The following is a 26,027-nucleotide window of genomic DNA, read 5'->3' on the forward strand; positions in this document are numbered from 1 at the left end:
ACATTCATATTTCCACAATAGCTTCCCCTGCCACTTGCTGAAGTCATTGCCTCCAAAATAGTTCATGGCTGGGTGTCCCCAGGCCCTCGCTGACTCATGGAGGAAGACGTGCTCTTTGGGGACACCAGTGGAAGGGTATGTTTCCATTCCATACAGTGTTTATCTTCCAATCAAATGTGGATGACATCCTGAAGGACAGGTCAGCACTCTGACCCTTTACACATTTCTCATCTCTCCACGGTTCCCAACACTTCTATGGAAAATACACAGATCTTTCCCTTAGCTCCTCAAGCTTGTTCTGCGTGTGTCTGCACAATGTTCTGAGGCTGTGCATAATCGATTTCCAGGATCTTCTTTGTGCCTTTGAAAACATCTTTTCCAAATATGGGCTCATACTTATACATGTCCATGAGCAATAGTTTGAAATTACATATGGGAGGTAACGGGCATTTCCAAACAAAAGCCTAAGCGCATCGGGGGAATATGTGACAGAGGATGTGTGCATGTGAAGGGGGTGATATATCTGCACATGTGGCAGCATCAGTAAAAGACAGTGAGCAAAAGTGTAAGAGAGAATGTAGGAGTGTTGTGATACACTGTGCAAGTGAGAATAGGACAGAAACAGAAGCATTGCGTAGAAAAATGTTTGTGTGTTTTGTATCCCAGTGGGAAGGGAAGGCCCCACTGTCTGTATTGGGACCGCGCTTGTTGACTCTGGATGCAGACGCTTTACGGCCTATGCAAATCCCTGTAGGAGTAACTATAATCAAACTCCCCTCCTGAGATTACCATTTTTTTATCCTCACTCTTCTTTTATTCTTTCAAATAATCTAAACTAATATTTCTTTATTCTCAGCTGCCTCTTTGCTTATTGTTTAGACAATCCAATCCTCATTTATATCCTCAGTGCACGGCCATAACCGCGCTCTCACTTGCATACAGACTATATGCTTCAATATCTAGGACTGTTTTGTACATGGATTATTACTGCAGACAACATCCAGAGCAGACAGCGTTTAACTAATTGGCCAGTGATGTCAGTGCATCGCCAAGGCTGAACTCATGTCTTACGTAAATCCACCGTACTAAGTCAATCGGACTTGGTTTTATAGTATTTCTCTGACCACTCTGCCAGCCAACAGAAGCCTGCAAATGAGCAGAACGTATTCAAACGGTGTAAGGACAGAATGCTAAGAGGATTTTTAGCAAAGGGTCTGAGCAGGAGTAGGTGTAAACAGCCCATGCAGGGGGGGAAGTAAATGCGAAGTCCTTCACCAAAGCAGTCAGCAACCCCCAACACACCACCACGCTCCAGCGTTCGGCTCAGGCAAATCCCTGTGAGCGTGTGAGCGTGTGCCGGCATGTGCGTGCGTGAACAGAGGTGTGAGCGTGTAAGCGAGGGCTGGGACTGTGCGCACACGCCAGACAGCCAAGAGTCTGTACGCAAAGGAACCAGCGCGTGTGTGTGTGTGTAAAAGATAAAAACACAAGCTGGAATTCCATCCTCTCCTTCCTCCCCATGTTTCTAATAACCTCCCATCCCTATCCATCATCACCACATTCCTACACTCAAGGAGGCATAAATTAACTACTTTTGCAGTTCATGTCCAACTACGTAGCCGCAGGCAGCAGACCCAACAGTTACCAGGTCAAAATAGTTTTCAGTTATTGCGTTGGACGAGGCTGACTCCCCCCTGCTGCCGCGGCTGCTTTGTTATCAGCCCAGACTATCTGACCCAATGCAATCTGTGAGCATTGCTTACACTTCTCAAGGTTATGTGGGTCCCCTGATAGAGGACATAATGTCTGTCACATGGGCTCGTGCCAAAAAGAGCCAAAGAGCCCAGCCTTTCCAGCACTGCCAAACTCGCATTTCAAAGACATGAGTGCAGTCTTGGAAAGGGATCAAAGCCTTTCCAACTGTCATTAGAATATTTCCTTTATGCATCTCTCTGTGAGTGCCAGCAACATATTTCATAAAATTCATTGGCTCGAGATGGTACCTCCAACATAAACCTGAATGGGGGGAACTGTCAGGGCAAGTCTGCGTGGAAAACAAAACAAAACCCAACGCACAACAAAACATGTGTAATTCCTGTAATGGAAAAAACATACGATGCTGTGAGCGTGCCTTGCTCAAGAAACCTAATGAGTCTTAGTGCATCATAAAAGGTCTCCTTTGCTGGAATCTGTTTTAGACATAGAAATTCTATGGGCTGTTTAAAGCCATTTGGGACACCAAATCACATCAGGCAATGTCCACATTCCCACCCAGATCTTTTCATCGACTTATTTGTCCAATGCACTGCTTCGGTTTGTTTTTTTCCTCCACTGCAGCATAAACAGCCCTCTGACACTGTACCGTACAGCAGCTCGCCCTTACCCAGTAAGCCCCAGACCGCAGTCAGCAATACGCATCCCGTACGCTGCTCCAGTTTCAATCTAATGGAGTCCGTAGCTCCCCCCGCAGTGTCTCGCAACCGCCCTGCCTGCCCCATCACTCACGCGAGGAGCCATTGTCCCCGTGCCTGTCACATCTCGCAAACTCGTCTCCTGTCCATTTGGGCTGTGGCTTTGCCACAGCAGGACCCGTCCCTGGGTGGCGAGGTAAAGCCCCCAGCTTGCCAGGGCCACCGCGAGGAGCTCCCTTTTGCCCACCATCATCCCCCAAGCCAAACCCAGCCACAAATCTCTGCCGCTTCGGTACAAACACATTTGACAATGGCTTTTAAACTCGGTTATTATCAGGTCTAATCGTATTGAATCTGGCCTTGGTGACTAGAGTTGAGCAGTTTTGTAACTGGGTTGGAAACTCTTCCTCCCCCGTTTCCCCCCAGGTCGCAGAGTGGCTTTCCCCTGTTTCCCTAATGTGGCTGGGGTGCAGCCTCTTGCACTCGTGGTTGTTTTTGCAAGGAACACGGAGCCTTCCAGCCCTTATTGTTAGGAAATGTTTTCTACTGTTTGCTCTGAGTTATTCTCGATTTGACTTTGTTTTGTTTTTTTTCCTTCAAAGACAAGTGTCACTTTACAGCAAGAAAACAAACAGGGTACTTAAGGGATTATTTGCAAGACCCCACCCAAACGCAGAGTAGGAACTTTGCTATCTGCTCACTAGGGAGTATGGTCTCCAACTGCCTGATGAGTTTGTTAGGAATAAAAGGCACTGTGTTTCATCATTAAAAAACAAAACCCAAAACAAAAAGGCCAGCATCTTCTGAATTGGGAAGTCAGCCTTGAAGTCTCCATTTTACCTCTCGACGTGCAGTGTCCTACCCTTTACCCTCAGCACACGGCAGAGTAAATCTGCTGGAAACACAGGGATCCACCACATCACTCTCCTTCCCAAGACTCCGTGTTTCTGCTTTCATCTGGTGCTGGGTTCAGCCCCGCTTAAACCATGGTACACAGTTTAGCAGACGAAGAGAAAGCTTTAATGGACAGCCCTCGCAACACTCGCCGGCAGCCTGTGACAGATCCAGGTGTGGCTCACAACACGGTGTGTCCCATAAGTCTCAGTGGTGCTCCCTCAGTCCCTCCAGCTCTGGCCTTGGCTCCAGGATTGACACTAACCCACTAGAACAGCAAAGACCACAGCAACTGGGATGTGGGCAGGCACCCACCAACTGTTTGTCCCATTTGTGCAAGCAACATGGGGGACCCAAGGTTTTAGGGCGCAGTGTCCACCTAGAGATTTTCAATATCGGCAGTGAACAGCAAGGATAGTTTTGAGCCAAATGATGTTCTTCCTGAAGATAATGGGAAGAGCCGTGGCTTCAACAGCACTGAAAGCTGACCTTGAAATGGGGCCATTTGGCAGAGGCGCACAATTGTAATTTAGCTTTTCCCCCTGTGATTTCTCAGTCTTGGGTGGTTAGACATGGAACCCTCCTTTTGGAGACGCAGTGTTGATGCCAGTGTATATAAGCTGCCTTTTGCCTTCTGTCATAGAGTCACAGTCTGGAAAGGATGTCCAGAGACATCGCTGCCAGCCCCCCACCCCAAAGCAGGGACATCTCTGTATGTCTCACCAAGCAAAGTTTTATCTAGCCCATACTCAAGACCACACGTGACAAGGACTCTGCCACTGCCCCAGCAACCTGCACCCCGTGTTTCAATACCTTTATGGTCAGGAAGTTTCCTGAAGGCCTAGTTGAATCTTTTTTGCTGCAACAGATGTGCATGACTATTTGTGCCATTCCCCATAGACGGAGATTAGAGGATTCCCTTCTGCTTTACCAAACCTATTATTTGAAAGCTGATTATATCTCCTGTAAACCACCTCATTTTTAGGCTAAACCCACCTTATTTCTTCAGCCTCTCCCCACTGGTTCTGTTTTTTAAGACCTCTGGTCATTTCTGATGCTTTCATCTGCACTCTCCACATCCTTCTCAAAGGCAGGTCATCAAAAGAGGACACAGTCCTCAAGCCGAGAGCTTATCAGTGCCGTGTAACCGCTACATTCATCCCGTCTATCACCTCCAACCTGACATAAAGTACACAGCAGAGATTTCAGACTTACAAACATTTCTAACATTTTTTTCTCCTCTTTTGCCTAAAGTGCTGCAGGTCTATCAAAAACCTCAACAAAAAAAGCCAACTCACAAACCCTCTGCAGCGGTGGACTCCCAATAAAAATTTTTGTCTGGCCTGATGTTAAAGATCTGCTTTTGCTGGCAAATTTAATTTTGCTCCTCATTTCAGACAGATTGCTATAAATCATGTGAAGCAGGAAGCGTGCCTCATCTACATTTACTTTAGTGTTAATTTAAGACACTGGTGTAAGTGTAGTAAAAGTCATGATAATTTATTGATAAAGGTATAAATCTTTCAGTGATTGGGACGGAGCCTGAAATAGAGCGGAGCCAGAATATTACAAGTGAAAGGCTTCAGGTCCCAAGTTAGATCCAGATCACTGCCTGTGTTCACACTGAAATCCAAATGTGTAACTGTAATTCCGACCGCATCCAAACCAGGCAGTCACTAGGTCATGTCCACAAGCATAAATTGCAAGCACTGTCAGCACATGTAGGCTTGGCAGCTTTTAAAGAATTTTGGTTTATCCGCTGCAGTAAAATGTCCTCTACAGCCCCCAAATCTGATCTCCCGTTACTAGAAAGGAGGAATGTTTTGGCAAAAAAAAATAATAATGATAAGGATCCAAGAAAAGCCACTTAGGATAACTGATCAAATATAAACCCAGCTTCTCGGGTAGGTTTGGTAGCCCGTGCTGAACTCTCTACCACTGCTGGTGACACTGCTGATGCATTCATTCAGGTCAGCTGGTTAAAGCTGGACGAGGGTTTTTTACATCAGTGGCAGATCCTACCGTTAAGACCAACCCTAAACAACACACATTACAAAAGAAAAGCGCACATGGCAACAAAAGTTTGGGTGTTCCTTGGTCCTAGGGTGCCCTCTTTTCCAAACTGAATTAATTCTGCCATTATGCCAGTGACTCAGGCTTCGTTCACCCTATGAAAAAAAAATATTAAAAAACAATTAGAGAAAGAAAAAAGGGTTTTACTGTGCAAAATATGGGAATCCTTTGGGTCTGGGTTTTTTTTATCCTGCAACAGAGACTGAGAGCAGCTCCTCGATCTCAAGTAGGGAATTTTTACAATTGCCAAGTCATTGGTTTCATTCCATTTGCTTTGAAATGCTGGCTTTCCAGCAGGACAGTCCTAGAAAGCAGCACATTTCTACTGCACCATTTTGCACTATAAATCTATAGGACTGCAAGGAAAAAAACCATCCTGTACATAAAGGAAATTATTTGCTTCTAAGCTCTAAAAATCAGTATTGTCATCTATAGAACCCTAACGGCGCGCCCCTGCTCAGCCCTATCTGACTTTCTCATAGAAGACCTCTAAATGATACAGATTTATTTCATGCAATTGCTTACAGATAACTCCTGGATGTTGTAAATGCAGTATCTACTTAATAGGCTCAACCACAGCAACAGGTTGGAATGAACCGGACATTTTGACTATTCCAGATCTCACTCTGGTCCTCTTCTGCTTTGGTTCATGTGAGCTTCACTTTGAGTCAGCTTCTGCTCTCACTGGGCTGCTCACAAGTATCAGCTCTGACTGTGATGTATTTGCTCCAGTGTAAATCTAGAGTTAGTCAGAGCAAAATTTGATTCTCAAAGTGCAGCTTCAGGTTCAAATCCAAAATCTCAAAGGAAACCTCAGCTGAAACGACCAATTTTTTGCCCAATTTCTGGCCAATGCAACTTGCTTTTTTAAGGAGGGAGGCGGGTTTCCTCAGATCTCCGCACGGATTCTCTCAAAGGTTTGTAAATCCTTGCCAAATCCTTCACAAACCTGGGCTGAGATTCAGAAATACAGTGAAAACAGATTATTTTTTTTTCCGGCACTTTTGCTGCTGGTTCTGGCCAGGATAAGAAAGAACAGAGGCTCAGGGAAAAAGAATGGGGAAAAAGATGATGCAAATGTCAAACATGTTCTGTCTGAGCTCTGGGCAAAAATTCAGGGTGGCTGTTAATGTACACAAAATTATTTGTTCCCTCTCTTCTCTTTATCCTCCCAAGCTTTACTGCCCATTTCTTATACCAGAGACGCCACCTTTATACAACATTTTTGTAGGTTTATAAAGGGTTGCAGTGCTACAGACTATAAATGTGCGATCACTGAGCCTTCTTCCTTTGCAAGGTCTACGTCCAAGAGCGGAGCAACGTTTGAGTTTGCTCATGCAGCAAGAACTGAAAAACCCCATTTCCTCGCACGACCATAAAAAATAATTAAGCTAACCAGCTACACAGAGCTAGGAAAAGATACGCCGGCTGGCCAACTTGCAGGAAGAAAAAAGAAAACAAAGGGAAAGCCTTGGCAAAGAGAACTGTGATCTTACTGTACAATTAACTGCTGAGACAGGGAGTATGGAACATTTCAAGCATTTCAAGACGCATCTTTGTAAAACAGTAAACATTATGAAGCATATATGCACATTTCACAGACCTTTGAAATCAGCAACACTGGCAGGTTTATTTGTTTTGATTGTCTCTTTTTCTTTCTTTTACTACTTTGGGATTTTTTCCTCTCTCCTTTTCAAGACTAGAGCCAAATGACCCATGAGAAATGTACTGTAATTTGTCTCTTATCCATCCCTCATCTCCATCTGATATTCCCTCTGCCCTGGTTACCCTGATGTTTTTCCAGACTCTACAGGCTGAACCATTGTAACAAGGAGAAAAGTCAAACGATAAAGAAAGAAGTGGCGTAAGGATATTTTCAGGAACCCGTTCTGTTAAAAAAGATTTCCTTTGCCGTTTTATGAAAACCTCTTTTGGCTGCAGCAAACCTCATCCACGTATACTCCAGAATTTAAATCAGTATAGAAAGGTATATATATTTGAGGCTATTTTAACCATCAGTTATACTGCTTGGCACTTCCACAGTGCTTCCCCTCTGGGCCTCAAAATGCTTCCTAAACATGAAGAGAGAAATTCCACTCTGGTCAAAGCCCTGACACAAGCCCTCTGCACCGCTCCAAACCTTGTCCGAGGGCTTAAGTGATACTAAAGCGGGACAAGAACCCTCGCGCTGGGCCTCCCCTCAAGAAATTTTACCATGACTGAAGCAGCCATGAAATAGGCAAACAGAATAATTTTCCTTGTCTTCCGAAATGGAAAACTGAGGTAGAGAAATGTAATAATTTGCTCAAAGTGCCAAAATCATTCAGGGTGACAGCTAGAATTAGAAACTCAATCTCTTGAGCCTATGTTCTGTGATAATATGGATCATTTTTCTTTTAAATAAGTGGTGGCTTGTGTTACTAATCCTTTAAGTTTTCTGCTGGTAGCCACTAATCATATTTTACAAGCCTTCACTCTTATTTTACAATCTTTTACTCATATTTTATAATTGCCAAAAAAGTCCTAAAGGTTCAGTGCTCAGCAGATGGGAAGTCAGAGTTCCCCACAATAAGCTGGTCCTTCCTGAATCCCTCGGCTTCACCATTTCTGAAGACAATGTAGCACATTTACTTCATAAACAGATTTTCTTATGGAACCAGGGCTCTGCTTTCAATGAGTGTGCAGCCACCGTTCTAATAATATTTGGCATTTACATACCACCTCTCATCCCAAAGCTTCCAAGAACAACCAACAGATACGTGCATAGCACACCGCACAACAGTTCAAGCAAAGGACGTTTTGGTTTCAGTCACCAGAACAAACTTGATTTTTTCATGGAAAGCACCAGGGACCAGGAATGCAGCCTGTCATCACTCCCTTGAATCAGGTCAAGAGTTAGGTAGAGCCTCTCTCAATCAGACTGGAAGGTAGAAATCATGAGGAAACTTGAAGCTTTGACACAGAATTTTCTTTAGTTATAGGAGTAGCTCGTAGCAACTCTCTGTATTAAAGTTGTCTAACAATTTCCACTACTAATACTCAACTCCAGCCTTGTCTTTCCCATCTCCATCCCAGCGGCTGTGGGATCAGGCTTGAGGTCACATTTGCAGCCTGCCCAAACAAGTGCCTCACTGGCACCTTGGGAGTCACGGCTGGGGTGACGCAGGCTTTAGGACTTCTGGAGCACTGGGAAATGCTTTGTGTCCCCTCTTTAGAGCCCAGGGGAGGCACAGGGGTACCCTACTGTGGGGACACTGCTCCGTCCTGGGCTCCATCTACGTGTGCCATCTGTCCTTGCAGTCAGGACCCTTCCCCGGTGGGCTCTGGTGCGTCACCTACCATGGGAATATTTGGGATTTTTAGGAAGCCCAACACAGGTCAGGGTAGGAGGCACCTTGGGGTGCTCGCAGTTAGATTGCAATTAGTCACGACTCCTGCAGAAGGGTGACACGTGGCACCGTCCCTGCCGGGGTATGCAGCTGGAACTTTAAGGGGCTGGTCCTTAAGCATCTTCCCTAATTAACACACAGTTAAAAATGCAGGATGAAAAAATGAACACGACCGAATTCTTCACTCCTTTCATCTCACTTTTTGACACTAATCCTCCCTGCACATAAACCCCGTGCTACGAACTGAGATATACATTGCTATTGGAATGAAGAGAGACTTGGAATCAGGCCGATGTCAGCAAAAAACAAAATCATATATAACCACAAAGGACGTAGCATGTTTATTACAGATATTTCTGGAGTTGATGGGCCAAAATAACCAGTCCAAATATGCATCTTGCAAAACATCACTTTTGCTTTGGAGATGCCGCTTCTTTTCTGTTTTTGTTTTTACAACTCATGGACTTCCAAATCTCATTTCTTAACTTCCTGGCAGGGTTGTGCATAAAGTTGGTCCTGCTGCAGTGGGCAGATCATCAATGGCCTATGGTTAAGATAATCCCAATTTTCCTCTTTTCTGAGAAAGAGACGAAAACCTGATTCAAATGAGACTGGTTGAAATTTCCTCTTATTTCATCTTATGCAGGAAAGGGTAGGAGACACCAAAGTGAGATCACAAAGAACATAATCTGGTGATGGAGACTTCAGTTCAGGTAAACCAAGAAAAGCTTGTGCCTGGCACAAAAAGCCTCACATTTTCAATGTTCATATGATTTTTTTTTCTCCCTGTTACAACAAAGGACTAATATTTAGCTCTTTTTGTTTTCTGTTTTCTTTTCAGGGGGTATTGATGGGTCATACCAGTAAGCCTTTATCTTCAACAGTGAAGCCCTGAACACATTTTTTTAAGGAAAAAAAAAACAAACCAACAAAACGGAATAGTCAGATTCAAAGAACCACTGAATATTACGAGATCTATGAAAGCTGGTTGCTCTTGTTCTCTCCCAGCAGTGAAGAGATTACAAGGAAACAGCAAACGTCAGTCACTGAAACAGAAATTTCACATAAGAACATTTAACTTTGAAGTTCCCAGAATCCACAGTAAATTGCCAGGTGATCTGGCAGAAACACCAACACACCTGCAATGAAAACAGTTCAGAGTTGCAGAAGGAAAATATTGTTGATAGTGTGTCTTCTAAATCCAACATTTTTATATATATATATTTTTTTAATTTCTATTCCTGTTCACTAGGAGGAAGAGGAGAGGAGAGGAGAGGAGAGGAGAGGAGAGGAGAGGAGAGGAGAGGAGAGGAGAGGAGAGGAGAGGAGAGGAGAGGGAGAGGGAAAGGGAAAGGGAGAGGGAGAGGGAGAGGGAGAGGGAGAGGGAGAGGGAGAGGGAGAGGGAGAGGGAGAGGGAGAGGGAAAGGAAAAGGAAAGGAAAGGGAAAGGGAAAGGGAAAGGGAAAGGGAAAGGGAAAGGGAAAGGGAAAGGGAAAGGGAAAGGGAAAGGGAAAGGAAAGGAAAAGGAAAGGAAAAGGAAAGGAAAAGGAAAGGAAAAGGAAAGGAAAAGGAAAGGAAAAGGAAAGGAAAAGGAAAGGAAAAGAGCAGGAGAGAGGACTTCGCAGATCATGACTTTGCCAAGCAACTACTATTGGGAGACAAAACGTGGCAGCAAAGGCTGTAACAGATACTGCTAACATAATTAACTCCCTGACATCAAAATCCTGCCCCTCATTTCTCTCTGTTGAGCCAGAAACAAGCAGCAGGAGGAAAGATGTAAACGTGCCTTTTCCAAACACTCAAGAACTTTCAGACTTGCCGGTTTTTAAACCTAGGCAAGACCTGCAACGTCTGCGTAGATACAAGGTAAGGCAAATACCATTGTACGTGTGTGCTTCTGAGAGTGGACCTTGCTTGAACTGAAGGATTTATCAAGCAGAAAAGGTTCTCTACTTAAGTAAACAGTGAGCAGCGGACACATCAAATGCCCAGGTTATTAGTCGGATGGCAGGACGTTTGGGTTGCCTCACATATGGATCTGCTAACGTGTGTACCAGAAAACAGGCACTATCAGTCCAAAACATAAGGCTGATTGTAAGCATTCCCTGGAGGACACATTTCCCAAAACCCTACAAAATTGGACTGGCAGCTTATGAAACGTACAATACTGGTCCAGCATGTAACAGTAAACTATAGGAAATCATACCCATACATTTGGCCTTCAGACATGAGTGCAGAAATTGCCTGTTTTGGCACCACAAGCCTGTGGATCCACTTGAATCAAACACAGACCTCTAGCAAAGGGCTACGAGGAGGCAAAGATCTGTTCTCCATTGTCAAATAGGAATGCAAATGGGGGAAAACTCTTAATTTTCCTTTATGGCAAATTTCTCGACCAACTTTTGCCACGAGTACGACCGCTGTAGGCAGGCCATGCGGTCCAACGTCCCCGTGACATCTGCACCCTCTCTCACCCTCTTGTGTATCTCAACCACACGTCAACTTTTGCTCTAGTTTGCTGCAGTAATTCATTGGTGACACGTCACTAACAACCACTACAGGACTTAAGATCCTGATGACTACAAAACTACCTTTGCAAAGGATCCAGCAAAAATTGCAGGTTTGTCCTTTTTGTCCACTGTTTCTCACACACAGACCCTGAATTATACAAACCCGCATTCATAAAGCGTATGTTAGCGTGAAATGCCTCACAGCTCCCTGTGAAAGACAGAGGGGAGATGCTATGAACTCCCTCGCTTCCAGAACTTTGCTGACGGTTCAAGTACATCTCAAGAACTTTGCAAAACCTGACACCCCGCCGTGTTCAGCTGCGGGGGAAGAGAAGGTCCCCTGGAACCACCTTTTGGACTATCTCCTCCTGATGGTTTTCTAGATCAAAAACTGGAAATGCTTCAGGTATCGTTCCCAGCTGGATAAAAAGAGAACTTTGTGTCTGATCAAGATGAGCATAGCTAAAGGTCTGAGCCTGCATTTTTAAGACAAAATAAGACATTTTGAAGGAAACACACATGAATACATCTATCCCCAGAAGTAAAACTATTAAAGGAATTCTGCGAGTATGAGGAGGAAGCCAGGAACTCCGAGCCCTTTTCTGAATCCAGCTGGGTGCAGGGGGGGAATCAAACAGCACGCATTTCTCCAGGCAAACTGGGAGAAACACTCTGATGTGTCTGACGGAAGCATTTTACTCTGTGTTTGGAAGTTTATCATGACCGATCAATTCTGGAAGAATTAGTGAGTGAGTTCTGGTTTTTGGCACGGACACAGCAGTGGTAAAAAGGCTGGAGGCAAAAGGGAAGTAATTTTCATAATGCTGTGAACTGTTGCCATCAATCCTTACCCAAAACATTTCTTCTACTTACTGTAGTGCCGTGCTGTTCTGTAGGAGCTTTCCTCTGAGCTACGGCCCTTCGTCTCAGGAAGGCTCTCGACCTCACTCGCGCTCTGGATGTAGAGATCCAAGCCAAAGACCAAAGTCTTTGGGAGTTCAATCTTTCTACGGACTTCAAAGAGCTTGGGATATGTAACTTAGTCCAGACAGAAAGCATAACATACGTTTGGAACAACATTATATATGTAAAAATAGAAAAGATTGAATGACTGTTACGGAATGCAGTATGATGGGGAAGCCTGATGTAAACCGTGCATGGCATTGATATTTTTCAGCTATTTTCAGCCTCTAACCTAGGTGCTCTGGATCCTAGTGGAAGGACCTACCTTTCCTCCAGCAATTGTAAAGACTTTAAGATTTATTTCTCTAAATCACGCCTGTGCTGTGTGTCTATACCCGCTGCGAGCATATGGTGCGACTGTTCCCCTAAGGAACTAACTGAGCAGCGACTACAAATAGCCAGTGCTTATCCTCAGCACTTAGTGCAGTAACACTGAGACTACACGTTTCGGGAGGAATCAGCAACTCGCAGAATTAGTCCTTAACAGAAAGTGAGCCAAAGGTGAAGGCAAAACAAAACCCCGTAACCAGAAATGCCAAGCCCAAACATATTCAGGTATTTTGAATAATACAAGTTTATGTAATTCTCCATATTTCTCAGGCATGCCTATATTTGTCTCCATTTGCGCTTGCTGGGATTGAAGACGGGAATAGAGCATCATCAAGCTCGTGGAAATCAGGAGATCACAGAAAAATGCTGTTTTGTAATTGTTCTCAACCAGTTTTGCAAACCTAAGCAGTTCAGACAGTTAGGAAACATTTCCATACTCTGTGATGCTCACGTGAAGCAAATGAAGCTCTGGCGTTTTTGAGGTCTCCCCACGTTCTCTACATGAGTATATCATACTTCTTTATTTACTTAGAATTTTTCACCAGTTAATCTCTCCCTGTCTCATTTTTAATTAAACAAAACAAATTAATGAATCAAGGAAACACAAAACAACTTAAGACAAAGCTTTTCAAAGCGCAAAGAGGATTTTGATACCCACAAGCTACTGATAGTCAGTGGGTCTTGTCTTGGGAATATAATTCCTTTTTGTGCCTTTGAAAGGTGCACAAAAAACATGTAGATGATTACAGTGATGGGTCTATTAATTGATATAATCTCTATTTTATGTTATTTAACCAATGTCTGAGCTCTGACTGCAAAACAAACTTAAATTGACACCCTCACTCCTTTCTGCTCAATGCTCCCTTAACCTGTCTTCTTCGATATATGAATAGAATTTGAGTCTGTCAAGGGCACAAGTCTCATTATATCATAGCATGCAAATAAGAAATGAATCAATAAACAAAGAGGCAAACTCCTGATCAGCTCGTTCCTACCACACAATGTGGAATTCTTCACATTTTACCCCTAATCCCACGTCTGATCAAACCGAAATGTCTTTGGGGTCAGGAATGCCTCCGCTTCCTTTTGGTATTTCTTTCACAGTCTAATCACATCTCAGAAAAGCTGGTATTTTCTGTCTATGTGTCTTATCTTTATCCTTTGTATAATTTGTGCTGTTCAATGATGAAGAAATAATTCACTAACATCCTTCATGCGATGGGGTAGCTTCTTAATGGAGGAGAAATGCTGCCATGGCCCGACTAACAGATTAAATCCCCCTTTTGGCATATTCATTTTTACTGTCTCTTTCAGTATGATTTCGACATGGAATTTTCCTGGCATAAATCACACAGGTTTCCCTCTTCCCCTCCACACCACGCTGCGTAGCTCTGTGTTTTGGTAAATCTCATCTATTAATAGTTGCCCTCTGTGGCTATAAAAAAATACCTCAGTAGTCAAAAGCCAGCCCTTGCTAGGGAACAGCTGTGGATGCCTGAGCGCACGCAGGACCCGGCATCACACAGCAAAGCCCTTTCTTGGCTCCGTGTCAGAGCAAAGCGATTAAATAAGGCCATAGTCAAGCTAATGGAAAAGGAGCCCCTTCCCTGCAACAGAGAGCGAGGCCGACTCCAGCACTAGGCTGGAGAAACATCAGGGTATTTCCATTTTCTCACTGACATTTTCTTTTTCCTTTTTTAACTCAGCAAACCCCCCTCCCGTGTCTTCCTCGCTCAACCCTTCTGCCAAGTCCCAATAAAACCTTGCACTTAAAGAAATAGGACAAAGACGTCATCGCAGCGAGTATCAAAGGTCGCAGGGTAAATTTTAAGGTCTAGTCTACTTTTTTTTTTTTGTTTGATTGATTTAACTGATTAAAGCATTTCTGCTCTTCCTGTGCTTTCAGCAGCATCCTGGGTAACTCAGGGGAAATTCAAACCAACCAGCTGTGATCTGTATTACAAAGTCAGGGCTGGAAATACAACACAAGGATGTGGATGGGGCCATACTGGAAAGGGTGAAAGGAGAGGCATATTGTCTCCCAGTAAAGTGATAAAGTGCTTTTATGTGTCAGAATGAGAAATCTTCAGATTAGCAGAGGATACAGGGAGCTCCTCATGCTCTCAGCGCTGCAGGGTACCAGTCCCATCGCAGAAGGGCTGGTCGGTAACAAAGTACCTGGCTCCAGGCAGCAGGAATCCTCCCTGGATTTCACTTTTTCATTTGCATGAACTAAAGTTCTTGAAAATCCACAAGAATTGCTGAGTTTTGGGGACTTCGGCAAAGTGTACAATGCCACAGTCATCGCAAGGGTCAGCAGGGAAAGGGTACAGGAGCCTCCGGTCCTCTGGAAACCAAGCTGGGGCTCTCAGCACTTCCAGCACACCTGGGCTGAGGCTGCAGGCACTTACAAAGCCAATGCCACATCACTTCAGCACTTTCCAGATTTCCCTAGGGACATTTCACTAAGATAAATTCTCCTTGCAAAGCTGATGGGAATGATTTGAAAAACCAACAGTCTTGTGTTGGGGAAACCGGCTACCACAGCTTCTCACTGAAGTCCTCGATTTATTGACACAACAAGGATATAGCATGAGAAGCAAATTTATTCCATATTATCTACTGGCAGTAGAACTCAAAAGATGCATTTTGAGGCAGTAGAAAGAATTTTATTCTCCAAAGCCTTGTAATTCAACCCCGCTGAAGCTGCCCTCACACAAATCAGTGATGACACATCTTTTCAACGTCTAGGGCCAAAATTATTTTTAAAAGCATTGCAGGTAATTGCCGTTGCTGTGATTCCAAACCACTGCTGTTTCCACTATTTTACCGTCACTGATGTAACCCAACAAGTGTCAACGGCAAACATGGGCTGCTTCTGCGATTATTGAATTAATGGAAATAATACACTTCACAACAAAGAGCTCACACATATCAATGGCCACGACCAGATCTTTAACTAGAATTTACAGGAGATGTTCGATGTTTCCAAGGTTTGTTATATACGACTCAAACATCTGGGTACCTTCGAAAATAATTGGGCTGCAGGGTGCGGATTTTATCGATCTTTTTCACTGGGGTGGATTGGCCGCAGGAGTCTTTAAAACGACAGCAGAAAAAAATTTGCTGAACCTAGTTCTCCTGAAGAATTTCAGAAAGATCAAATTAGGCCAAAAAACACTAATCTTCGTTTCAGTGGGGTCCCTTTTTAGCAGGGGTCCCTCTAGCAAGGTCCCTCCTTTAAAAGAAAAAGGAAATTAAAAATGAAAAACAGCACTGGGGAAAAGTTAAGTGTGTACTTCAAACTCACACATGCCAGGAAATTTAGAGTTAAAGGTGAAACTCCACCCTAAAGAGTTCCATACTGGAGATATTTCAGTGAACAAACATAACGTGTTCTGAAATACAAAGACCCAGTAGGGTGCACAAGGTATGGAGTTTCAGCCTTCGTTCCAAATTTCCTGGTTTTTTGGAGGTTTATTAGAGTTTCATACCCCAAACATTTAAGTACTCCAAGAAGTTCCTTCAGTGCAGCTCACCCTGATCCTTTTGGACGCTAAGAACACGCGCTCTGATTGTGTATCCCCCCCATCCATTATTAATGAACCTGAAAACACTTTCTTGCAAATTTATGCTAATTTGGAGTGCTGAAATTATGTGCAAACTAGGTAGTTTCAGCCGAGTTACCCAGAGAAACTCCAAAACTGCAAATCTATTCAGAACAAAATTGAAGGACAGGATTTCATTGACCCCAGCAGAGCACGTTCTCCTAATGCGCGGCTTTTGCTCTACCTATTAAACTGTCTTTATCTCAATCCACGGGTTTTCCTTATTCTTTCCAATTCTTCTCCCCATCCCACTGGGTGGGGAGCGGCTGCGTGGTCCTAGTTGCCGTCTGGGGTTAAACCACAACAGTGGGTCCTGTAACTCCGCTTCAGCCAGGGGTACAATCAAGGAAACACAGAATTGCTTTTGACAGTAGCAGTTTGTATTCCTGGTCTAAACACTCTCCCAGGCTGTGGGGTGGGGATATATCCATCCTACTCCTCAATGAATCTGGCCCTAATGGATGAAAAACGACTTTGGCTATCAGCATCACACTTTTTTACAATGCAGCTTTTATGAACATGTGTTACAAATATTGAAGTGGTTCCAGAGTATCTCAGTAATCCTCAAAGATCTGTTGTGAGGCTCTGCATCACTGCATTTCCTGATAGCTCGAGGGAAATTATTACCAGCAACTCTCTGTAGCCCCTCTGATCACCCACACCCTTCATCCTTCTCACATATGCACACAGAAAGTTTTAGGACTATATGACTATTTCAGTGGGTGTCTTGACATACAGCTAATGGAGAAGACATCACACGTACTTTGAAATCGGCCTTGCCAATCACGCTGAACAAGCCTGTCTTAGTGGTGGACAGCTGCAGAAGTGACGGGACAGCTCCACACTGTCCTGATCCTGGGGTGTTTGCGGGACAATTAATTCTTCTTGCTGCAGTTAAGAGAAGATAACCCAAGACACCCACTTCTTGGGTTTCCCCCAGCCCCAAACTGGGCAGAGGAGATAGCCTACACTGAAGGGACGACCTGCCTTGGGGAAAGAAGGAAGACAGAATGGGGAGGAGGCAGACAGGGACTTAAAACATCAGGAACTGGTGCCAAAGAAGTTCAAACAAGGGCCAATAGACACAGACTGTGCTTCGGGCTGTTGCCTACAGATTTGCCTCCGCATCCTTTCTCCTTCAATCTTTTCCAAGACCTTCCTCTTTTCCATCACCTTTCCATTTAGTTAATCCCCTCCTTACTCTGTTCCAGCTATCAAATTTAAACATACATACATACGCAAATCCCCTGACATACACTCCTCATACCGCTGAAATCCCCCAACAGGCTGACAAACTAAAAAAAGAAAGACTACAAAAAAAAACACAAGCCATGATTTCTTGGGAGAAATCTTAATATTTTTTCCTACCGGATCAACTGATTAATTTGGGGGAGGGGGACAAAAAGGACAAGTTTTCAAGCTCATAAACCCTTCTTTGTGTTATTCTTATCTTTTTTTCCTAACACTATTAATTGGCTTAAGAAAAGACATCCCCCCTGCTGCTGAAACCTGCCTTACTTGTAAACGTCAGCTCTCCCAGCTACATCGACAACATCATTGCTCTGAAAATCATAGCACTGGCACACTGTTATCTATTTGTTCTGCTCAGAAATCGCACCTCTTTTCCCAGTCTTTCCATCACACCTATTGAGGCTCCAGGCAAGTCCTCCATGGCGTAAAGGTATTTTTCTAACCCAAAATATAAACTACTTATAGAAACTGCTATTTTCTGAGTAATCACACTTTTGGGTTGGCTTTCCCCCCGGCATTAAGTTCACAGATATCGGGCAAAGGCAGAGCTGCTAGGCCAGTCTTCGTGCTTCTGCTCACATCGACATTTTCAGCTGAGACTATATAAAGAAAATTCACCTTATCCTTCTCCCCCCTTCTCCTGAACCCTGTGAACCCACTACGTGAAGGCACCAGTAATGCCGAGGGTTTGAAGTGTGGCTGCACAGAGCAAACTCCCCCAGGACATCGCACAAGTCAGCATCGTCTCTGCTGAAAGATTGCTGTACATTTCCATTGGCAGCAAAAGTGAAGGGATCGTTAGGAAAAAAAAAAAAACCACACCTCAACTGAAGAACTGTTTGCCCAAATCCAGCAATCCACGTGAGAGACAAAGTCAAATGCACTGAGCTCATGGATGCTGTAAATGGAGCATGGTGGAGGTGGCTGCTCTGTATTTCCCCAAAGGGCAGCTATTGCTTGCAAGAACTGGACTTAAGTTTCTATCAGAAAAGAAGTCTGAAAGATAGAATGGGAACTGCAGATGTAAGTATTGCACCAGGTTAAAATTGCCACAGAAATAGCCTGTGCTTTGCGTCTTTCTCTTTGTGAAGGGTGCAACCTCCGGAATTTACAGAAGGCTTCAGCTGCCGCTAATGAAAAACTCAAGGGGCAGCTCACAGCCAGGACTGAGAGAGGTTGGACACGAATGGATATGGGAGAAAAACAGGATGATCAACGCAAAGCCCCACAGCACTTGAAAGAGGCATGTTGGACATGATCAAACCATGTGTGTAAGACAGTATAATTTGACTTGATCAGCAAAGAGAATAAAACAGCTTATATACACTGCTGCTTTTCATGGGAGAGGATGAGCTCCACCTTTTTGCCTAAACAGAGGTTGGTCAGGGGCTGCTGGAGAGCGTCGGGGGCAGCCGGGCCTGGAGGACACAGCGCTGCAGCACAGCGAGGGCCAAATTCAGTCCTTGCCAAATCTGCAGGCTCTGAGCTTGCAAATTTTCCGTGTGGGGTTCCAGAGCCAAATGGGTCTGCATTAGCAATGGAGAGTATAATACTACTTTAATCCATTGTCTCCCATAAGGATTCTTAATGATCTCTGATAGTTTACTCCATAGATTTTATAGGCTGTCTTCATTCCAAGCATCCTGCAGTTTGACCAGACAGTGATCTTTTTACATAATGGATAACGTCCATGAAAGAAACCATGACCCCTGTGAGTCTTGAGGAAAAAATGTTTCTTGAAAAAAAAACTGTTGGAAAAGATGACTGTGGGTCAACCTAAATTGAGCAAACTCCTACTGTTCGTAGGGCATGCAGTTGTATACGTAGAAATAGTTTCTTTAGTACTGAAGTCCTGTCTATAGCAGAATTCAATACTAGACTTATAAATGTCAGTTACTAGCATGGGAACAGATGCAACTCCTCCCAGCTGATTAACATCCCTGACATCTGGAATAGAGGACAGAATAAACAGAGAGAACAGAGAATTTCCTGTTGGGACTTGGCTTTTGGGTGACAACCACCAAGATACAGCAACTCTGTCCTTGAGAGTGTTACCTCTGCACCTTCTAAACAGCCCTGGGGCTGGTAATTAAAGAACTGAACATTTAACACCGAATCCCTCGACAAAAACTCAGGTATTTGCTATACGTCTGTCTGTCTGATACCTGTGTGAATGCAGGAATCCTTGATGTCAAGAGCTGCACAATGGTCTCTTCGAGGCAGGGGATTAACTTCTCAAGCTTCCTGAATTGAAGAGCTTTGATGAATTTCTTCTGTTCTTTTTAGTGTTTAGGATTAGGTGGAAATTAATCCTTTATTGGAAATCAAGGAGTATTTCTTACAACTCTTCTAGCTCCTAGAAAAGGGCATTAAGTATGCCTCCCTCCTCTGGAGCAATTGGACCATATTTCGCAAAGAAGTGTCATGAAAAGATTTCCAGTGGAAGAGAAGGAAAAGGAGTTAAGAGGCTGATCGGATCAGAAGCTCCACGGAGGAGTCCTGAAGTGCAGCCACAGCTCGGTTATGTGTCCAAGGTTCACCTAGGCTGTAGATTAGCCAGCCACCTCCTGCTTTTAATGCTGCTGCTGCCATCCACATGGCACAGTGTGGTGAGCTCTTCATAAAAGGCTCTGCCATACCCATTGCTGTTCAAAACCACCACGGAAATTTCTACAAATTGTTCAAACATGTATTCACAATCTAATTTACGTATGACTGGAATGTGCTGGTACCCTTGTTCTCGAGCAAGCGGATGTGACACAACGCTAAGCTTCGCTGAACTGCACAACGCAAGTGTTGGAAAAGGCCAGAGAAAATGGTGGGATCAGTAGGGCGCTGGTCTCCAGCTCTTTGGTCCGGTGTCACCCCGCGTCTGCCAGCAGGTGCTGGACACAGACTCTGGAGCGTGTAGAGCTCATCCCTGCCTCTTGTTTAGGCAGAGCGGAAGGGTTGCGGGAGCCTTCAGGGCACGCACGTGGATGTTGAGAAAGCCTGTCCCCAGGGTCAGCTATTCTGAGGGGATTTCCAGCAAGTATTTAGTAGACTGTATGAATCGAGGGAGTCTGAAGACACTCCAGTAGCTTTTACTGTTTCAGGAATTTCATCAGCATTTTCCTAAGAAGGCATCAAGGGGAATGCTTTCTTATCTGCCCGTGCGATCCTGTGGTGAAGCCCGATGTGCAAGCCCAACATTACATAAAAGGAATGGCTCAGTTAACCATAGTATGGTGCAAGACTTTGCCACATCAAATGGCACTTACAGAGCATGATTCCCTATGATCCCTTGCTGTTTGTTTCAAGTTTTTTGAAAAGGAGCCATGGTAGGTGTCATGAGCTCAAAGTCTTCCCTATTTTGTAACCAGCAATATCCCAAATAACACAAGGAATGTGTCATTCTGGCCAGCGTGTTTATCCTTGCCCCTTCCTTTTTATTGGGCCAGACTGTATGATCTTAGCATGTTCTAATTTCCCAGAATTGCAGAAATACAGAAAAGCTGAACAATATTTGCACATCTTGTGCAAAATTTGCAAAAGATTTGCAAAAATACATTCTGTCCCACTCTCATGAAATTAATAAAAAGAAGTGAGGCAGATATTATTGGATAAAGCCTGCTGTGTGGCTAACGATAACCAGTCCTTTGTTTTTTCCCGTAGGCTAGTAAAAAAGAGATGATGTAGTTGGTACCACAATGTTTACAGCTTTTCTGCTAAGCAGCTCTGAGAGCAGAGTCCCCATCCATCAGTGCTGTCCCTCTGAACTGTCCCCCTCACAAACTTCTTTATGGATGCTACCAACATCTTTATGCACCCACATCCCCGCTACCTGACTATGGCACAGAATCTCAGGCCTTTGGAGGAAAATATTTTTGGAGAGGTGTGCCAGAAAGAGAGGTTGGAGACAAAACCAAACCAGGCTCTGCTGCTGGGATCGGCTCTAAAGTCACCATAGTTGCACAACAGTGATTGAAGGACACCATCAAAGTAACCGAGCAAGGTTACTTTGTCCAAGGTGCAAAAGGACGACAAGAAACGTACAATGTAGATCGGAGGTGTCTTGAAATTGTTCTGGTAATACCACATCTGTAGTTGCATTTAGTCAAGAAGCGTCCACAGAGTTATTTGTAACAAGACTCACAGCAACTTTCTCTCAGGATGGAGGCTTGATGGACTGGGATGAGACAGTCAGAAGAAGAAAAGTGACTGGAAACGGATACATCTTCTTTTGGGCATGAAAAGGTACTGAAGAGGTTTCCTGTTTATAACAGCATTAATCAAGCATTAGCACTTTTTGGTTGGTTCCAAAGGACAAAAGTATTTCAGGAATAAACTCTGACATGGTGAACAGCTGGCTACAACTGCTGACACTAAGGATGTAGGAGGAACAAAACCCAGCAGCGTCTGAGGGCCCCCCCAGTACCAAGGAAGGCTGTGAAGAGTTTTTACAGTACAAAGCTCAGGAAACTTTTTACTGGTATCGTTTCATCTTTTTTCCCCCCTTTTATTTGATGCCTCACAAGACTGAGGGCTCTTTTCCCTTTCTTCTGCTATTGTTAGACTGAACTTTGGCAGAGGAAATACCTGGAATTAGATGCGAGCTCTCAGTGGCTGTGGAGATGTCTTCATTGATGTGGTGCAAGGCCTGCACTAGAGGGGACTGAGGACTCTTTGCCAATGAAAGTGATGACAAGAGGGGCTGGTGATGCAAAATGGGCCCAGATGGTGCCAACTGAGTCACGGATTTTGACTGAGTCACTAATTGGCATGGAAATCTCTCTCAGGGGATGGTGCTGAGGGCAATACCAAAGCCAAACATAGGGTTTGAATCTTCACCCTTTCAGTCAATGAAGGCTTTGCTGCCAAAGCCACTGACCTAAACCTGTATTTGTTAGCCTAAATACTCAAAGCAGTGCTCAGCCTTACTAACCTCATTGACCGGGCCCCAGGCCGAACTGCTGAATGCTGCCATACTGAGTGCAAACAACCACCATAGTGGTGGGTATGAGCTCAGCCTAAGCACGTCAGACACCAAATAAAGGCTCCAGAGTGATGGAATGTCTTATACTGCACTTCTTAGTTTCACTGCCAATGATCAATGCTGCGTTAAAATTTCTGTGCAAAGACAATAAATGAAATCTAATGGTTGTAAAATAATCTTTGGAGGATCTATGGATTTTCTTGGGGGTCTACACTGTTGAAGAGGACATTCAGGCCTCCCGCACTGACTTGAGTGTGTCAGTCAAGAGGAGGTGCTTCTCAAGCCAAAATGAACACGTAGAAGATCTGTGAGCTCAATGCCATGAATGCAAATCCTCCAGACAAGTTCAGCAAGGTGGTTGACTCCAAAAGGAACATACAACTGCATACGAAATGCGATTACGCTGTGTTAAGGTAACTTCAGATTTTGGAACTGAATTTTTTTGCTTGGGCTTGTGCAAGTACAATCTGTGCAGCAAAAAGACTTCATTTGAAATAGAAACATCTCTATGTCAGAATAACATTAAGGCACAGTCTTAAATCTGTCAACCCAAATTTACAAGGCTTTTCTTGTTTCATTTTGTATGGGTATTATGCTGGTCACAGAAAAAGTGATAAAAGGGTACTATCAGATTAAAAATAATGTATTTTTCTAAAAATTGTCGTAGCTGTTATAACTAACACCTCGAGCTCTCAGAACTACGGTGTTAAAACAATCCAATTTGCATTATGCCTTTGACGATACTTGCTTACTTGTGTTCCTCTTCAGCTGAACAGTATTAAAAGATTGGTCTTTCTCCTTTCGAAATGTTCAATCGTTAGTATTTAAAGTATTTCCTCACTTGAGCTTTGTTCACTGGGTAACTGACTGAATTCAAGCTGAGCTATAAGGATTTTTAAAAAAACAACCTCACTGGAGTTTAAAAAAAATCCACAAAACTGGAAACGAAGCCTTTCTTTGCAGCTTAATTATGTGTATTTAAAGCTCCAGTAGAGCTGATAATGTTGTTTAAAAACTTCTCTCTGCTAAGGAAGTTACAAATATAGCCTGAATTGCTATAGTGGAAGGGACTCCAGAGAAGCTCACGCTTCCCTTCTTAACCTGAACATTAATGTTTAAAACAGAGGGCATTCTGACCACCTAGAGATTTTCCCCCATGACTCCAGGAATTGCCCTAAAAAACCTGTAACATGGATACAGACAACAGAATTTCAGCTTTAACCTTCATCTTCCGTGTGTTTCCATTTCTAACTCATTCACAGGGAACACTTTTTTACTTAAACGTACTAACTGTTATCTGAAGATGACCAAAAGCACTTTGGAGTAATTGTAGGTATGTGGTACTCAATTGATGCAAGTTATTCAGGGATGTCCCTCTTCAAACTACAACACAAGGAAGCCTTTAGCTGACGATCTGGGATTTGATAAACTCACATCCACCCACGAAAAGTTGACCTGCCATTTGCAACAAAGTGGCATTACCCCCATTCTCAGATATACAAAAAGGGGTGCGGAAGAGTTCGGTTTCCCACCCAGTGTGTGTAACAGCACTGCCAGGAACCTGGTACCCACCTCCCTCCTTAGAACCAAGACTCAGCTACCCCTCCACAGCAGTGCTTACAGAAAGCTGTACTCATAGCATTAAGAATATAGAATAACCTCCCTACCTTCAAAGAAGTCTTACAGAATTAAAGTCTACCTAAGACTATTTATGCTCTGTTCCATGCCTGAGGGGCTTTTCCCTCTCCAAACACATATGAGCTTTCTATGACATCCAATCCCTACTCCTAAGAGTCTGTGCTTAAAATAAACTGTGCAATGCTAGAAAATACTGCTCATAACCAACAACTAATGGCTCTCCCAATGTTGGCCGCTTCAGTCTTTAGCACTAACTTTCTTTAGCCTAGACGGGGAACACCAATTCAATGTTAAGATGCTGCTGAGGCCATTACTGAGATTGCATTTGGATAACTGTCATGTGAGCTAAATACTAAGAAAAGAATAAATTAATTAAAAACTCCAAAGTCCATAATGTCAATAACACAAGTGTTCAATAGCCAGCAGGCTGATCAATACCTAGACAAATATTCATTAATGTGACCATAAAAAGCTTGTTTGCTTAAGAAATTGCCTACCTGTAAGGAGAATATGGGTCAAAGCACGTCTTGGTGACTTCTGTTATCTCTGGGTTACAGCATTCCCCGCCATCGAAGTTGTATCTCTCATAATTACAATCCATGTCACACACACCGTTCTGTTTCTTCTTGTTGAAGAGCGTGTGGCGTACGTGTCGGCAGTCTCCCCCATCGTACCCAGTCAAGGTGTGGTTGCACTCAGGATCACAGTTCTCGTCCCCGATCTTGCTGATATCACAGTTGGCGAGGATGAGTCGGTGGCGAAGGGAAGAGTTCTTCACCTCCAGCACCTCCAGCTCCCAGGTGATGTTGTAGCGGCTGAAAGCCTCATTTAAATGCTGATGCTGGAACTCAATCTGCTGTCGGCTGACAGTGGGGTTCTGGTGCTTGTCATCATAGAGATTTACCACACGGTAGCGAACAATTTTGTTGCGGCGGAAGCGAGGGAGCTTGTTGTAGCTGGCGATTACGTCCGTGTTGTCGCAGACTGTCTGTCCGCAGAGAGGAGGGTCTAGGCTGGTATCCAGCAAATAGCCATGATGATAGCTGAACTTGCTCTGAGGATTGCTGCCATCCTTCATGGGAGACCAGGTGTTTTTCACATTCAGTAAACTGTCTTGAAGAACTAGCTGAGGTAGAGGCATGTCTTGTCTGTGAATTGCCTGGCCCATGTCCAACAAGATCTCCTTCTGAGACCGGGCTGTCCTCCAGAGGCTGAAGTGCTCTATGTAACCCCGATAGTTCTGGTTCAGGGCATTTCCTCCAACCATGAGCACCTTGCACTTCAAGGTCAGAAGACTGAAGATGCTGCCTACTTGCTCTCCGCTTGTGGCCACCTGGGCACCATTCACATAGAGTTTCATCAGATGCCCATCATACGTGGCAGCCAGATGCACCCACTGGTTGGGGAGGTAGCTGCGATGTGCTGCAATGGTGGTTACTTTGCGAGCACGGTCCGTCTTCAGAGAGAAGAAATAGCGGGGGTCTCTATTCCCCTGGTCACTGACGGTGTTAATCCCCAGGACCCATCCTCGGTCACGGGAGGTGTAAGAACATTTGTCATACAGTCCTATGTGCCCCCAAAAAAGAAATATTAATAAATAAGGATGACAGAATAAAGAAATTAGTCTTTCAGTTGTATAAATACATCTCTCTATATGTATATACACACACTCACCTACATATGTTAGAAAGTTAGTGTACAAGAAAGACATTAAATCATCTAATGCATGATTGTGGGAGGTCATGTTAAGACTTGCTATTAAAGGTCAAGATTTGCCAGTGGTGTGTACGAATGGGATTCCCCTTATCCTAACCAAAGACCAAAACCCTTTTGCAAAATATTGTGCCGTACATTTGGTTCCTACCTTCACTCAAGCCATACATCACTGGCTGAAAAAAAGAACAATCTTGAAAAGCAATCCTTGTTGACTTCACTCATACCCCTGAACCCTGCATCTAATAAGGTCCAGAGGAGAAATAAGTATAA

At 43.9% G+C, this 26,027-nt stretch overlaps 1 protein-coding gene across 3 annotated transcripts in view; it reads right to left on the reverse strand.

The window, feature by feature from the left end:
• Positions 1 to 26,027, reverse strand: part of PAPPA (pappalysin 1) — a 234,598-nt gene that overhangs the window by 132,045 nt on the left and 76,526 nt on the right. For all 3 annotated transcript variants that reach the window (XM_054221055.1, XM_054221056.1, XM_054221054.1), the window contains exon 2: positions 24,539 to 25,607. In XM_054221055.1, the coding sequence (XP_054077030.1) occupies positions 24,539 to 25,401 (863 nt within the window). In that variant the 5' untranslated portion in view covers positions 25,402 to 25,607. The remainder of the gene's footprint in view (positions 1 to 24,538; positions 25,608 to 26,027) is intronic.

This window comes from Rissa tridactyla, chromosome 14 (genome assembly GCF_028500815.1).
Source record: "Rissa tridactyla isolate bRisTri1 chromosome 14, bRisTri1.patW.cur.20221130, whole genome shotgun sequence".
In the NCBI taxonomy this organism is placed as follows: domain Eukaryota; kingdom Metazoa; phylum Chordata; class Aves; order Charadriiformes; family Laridae; genus Rissa; species Rissa tridactyla.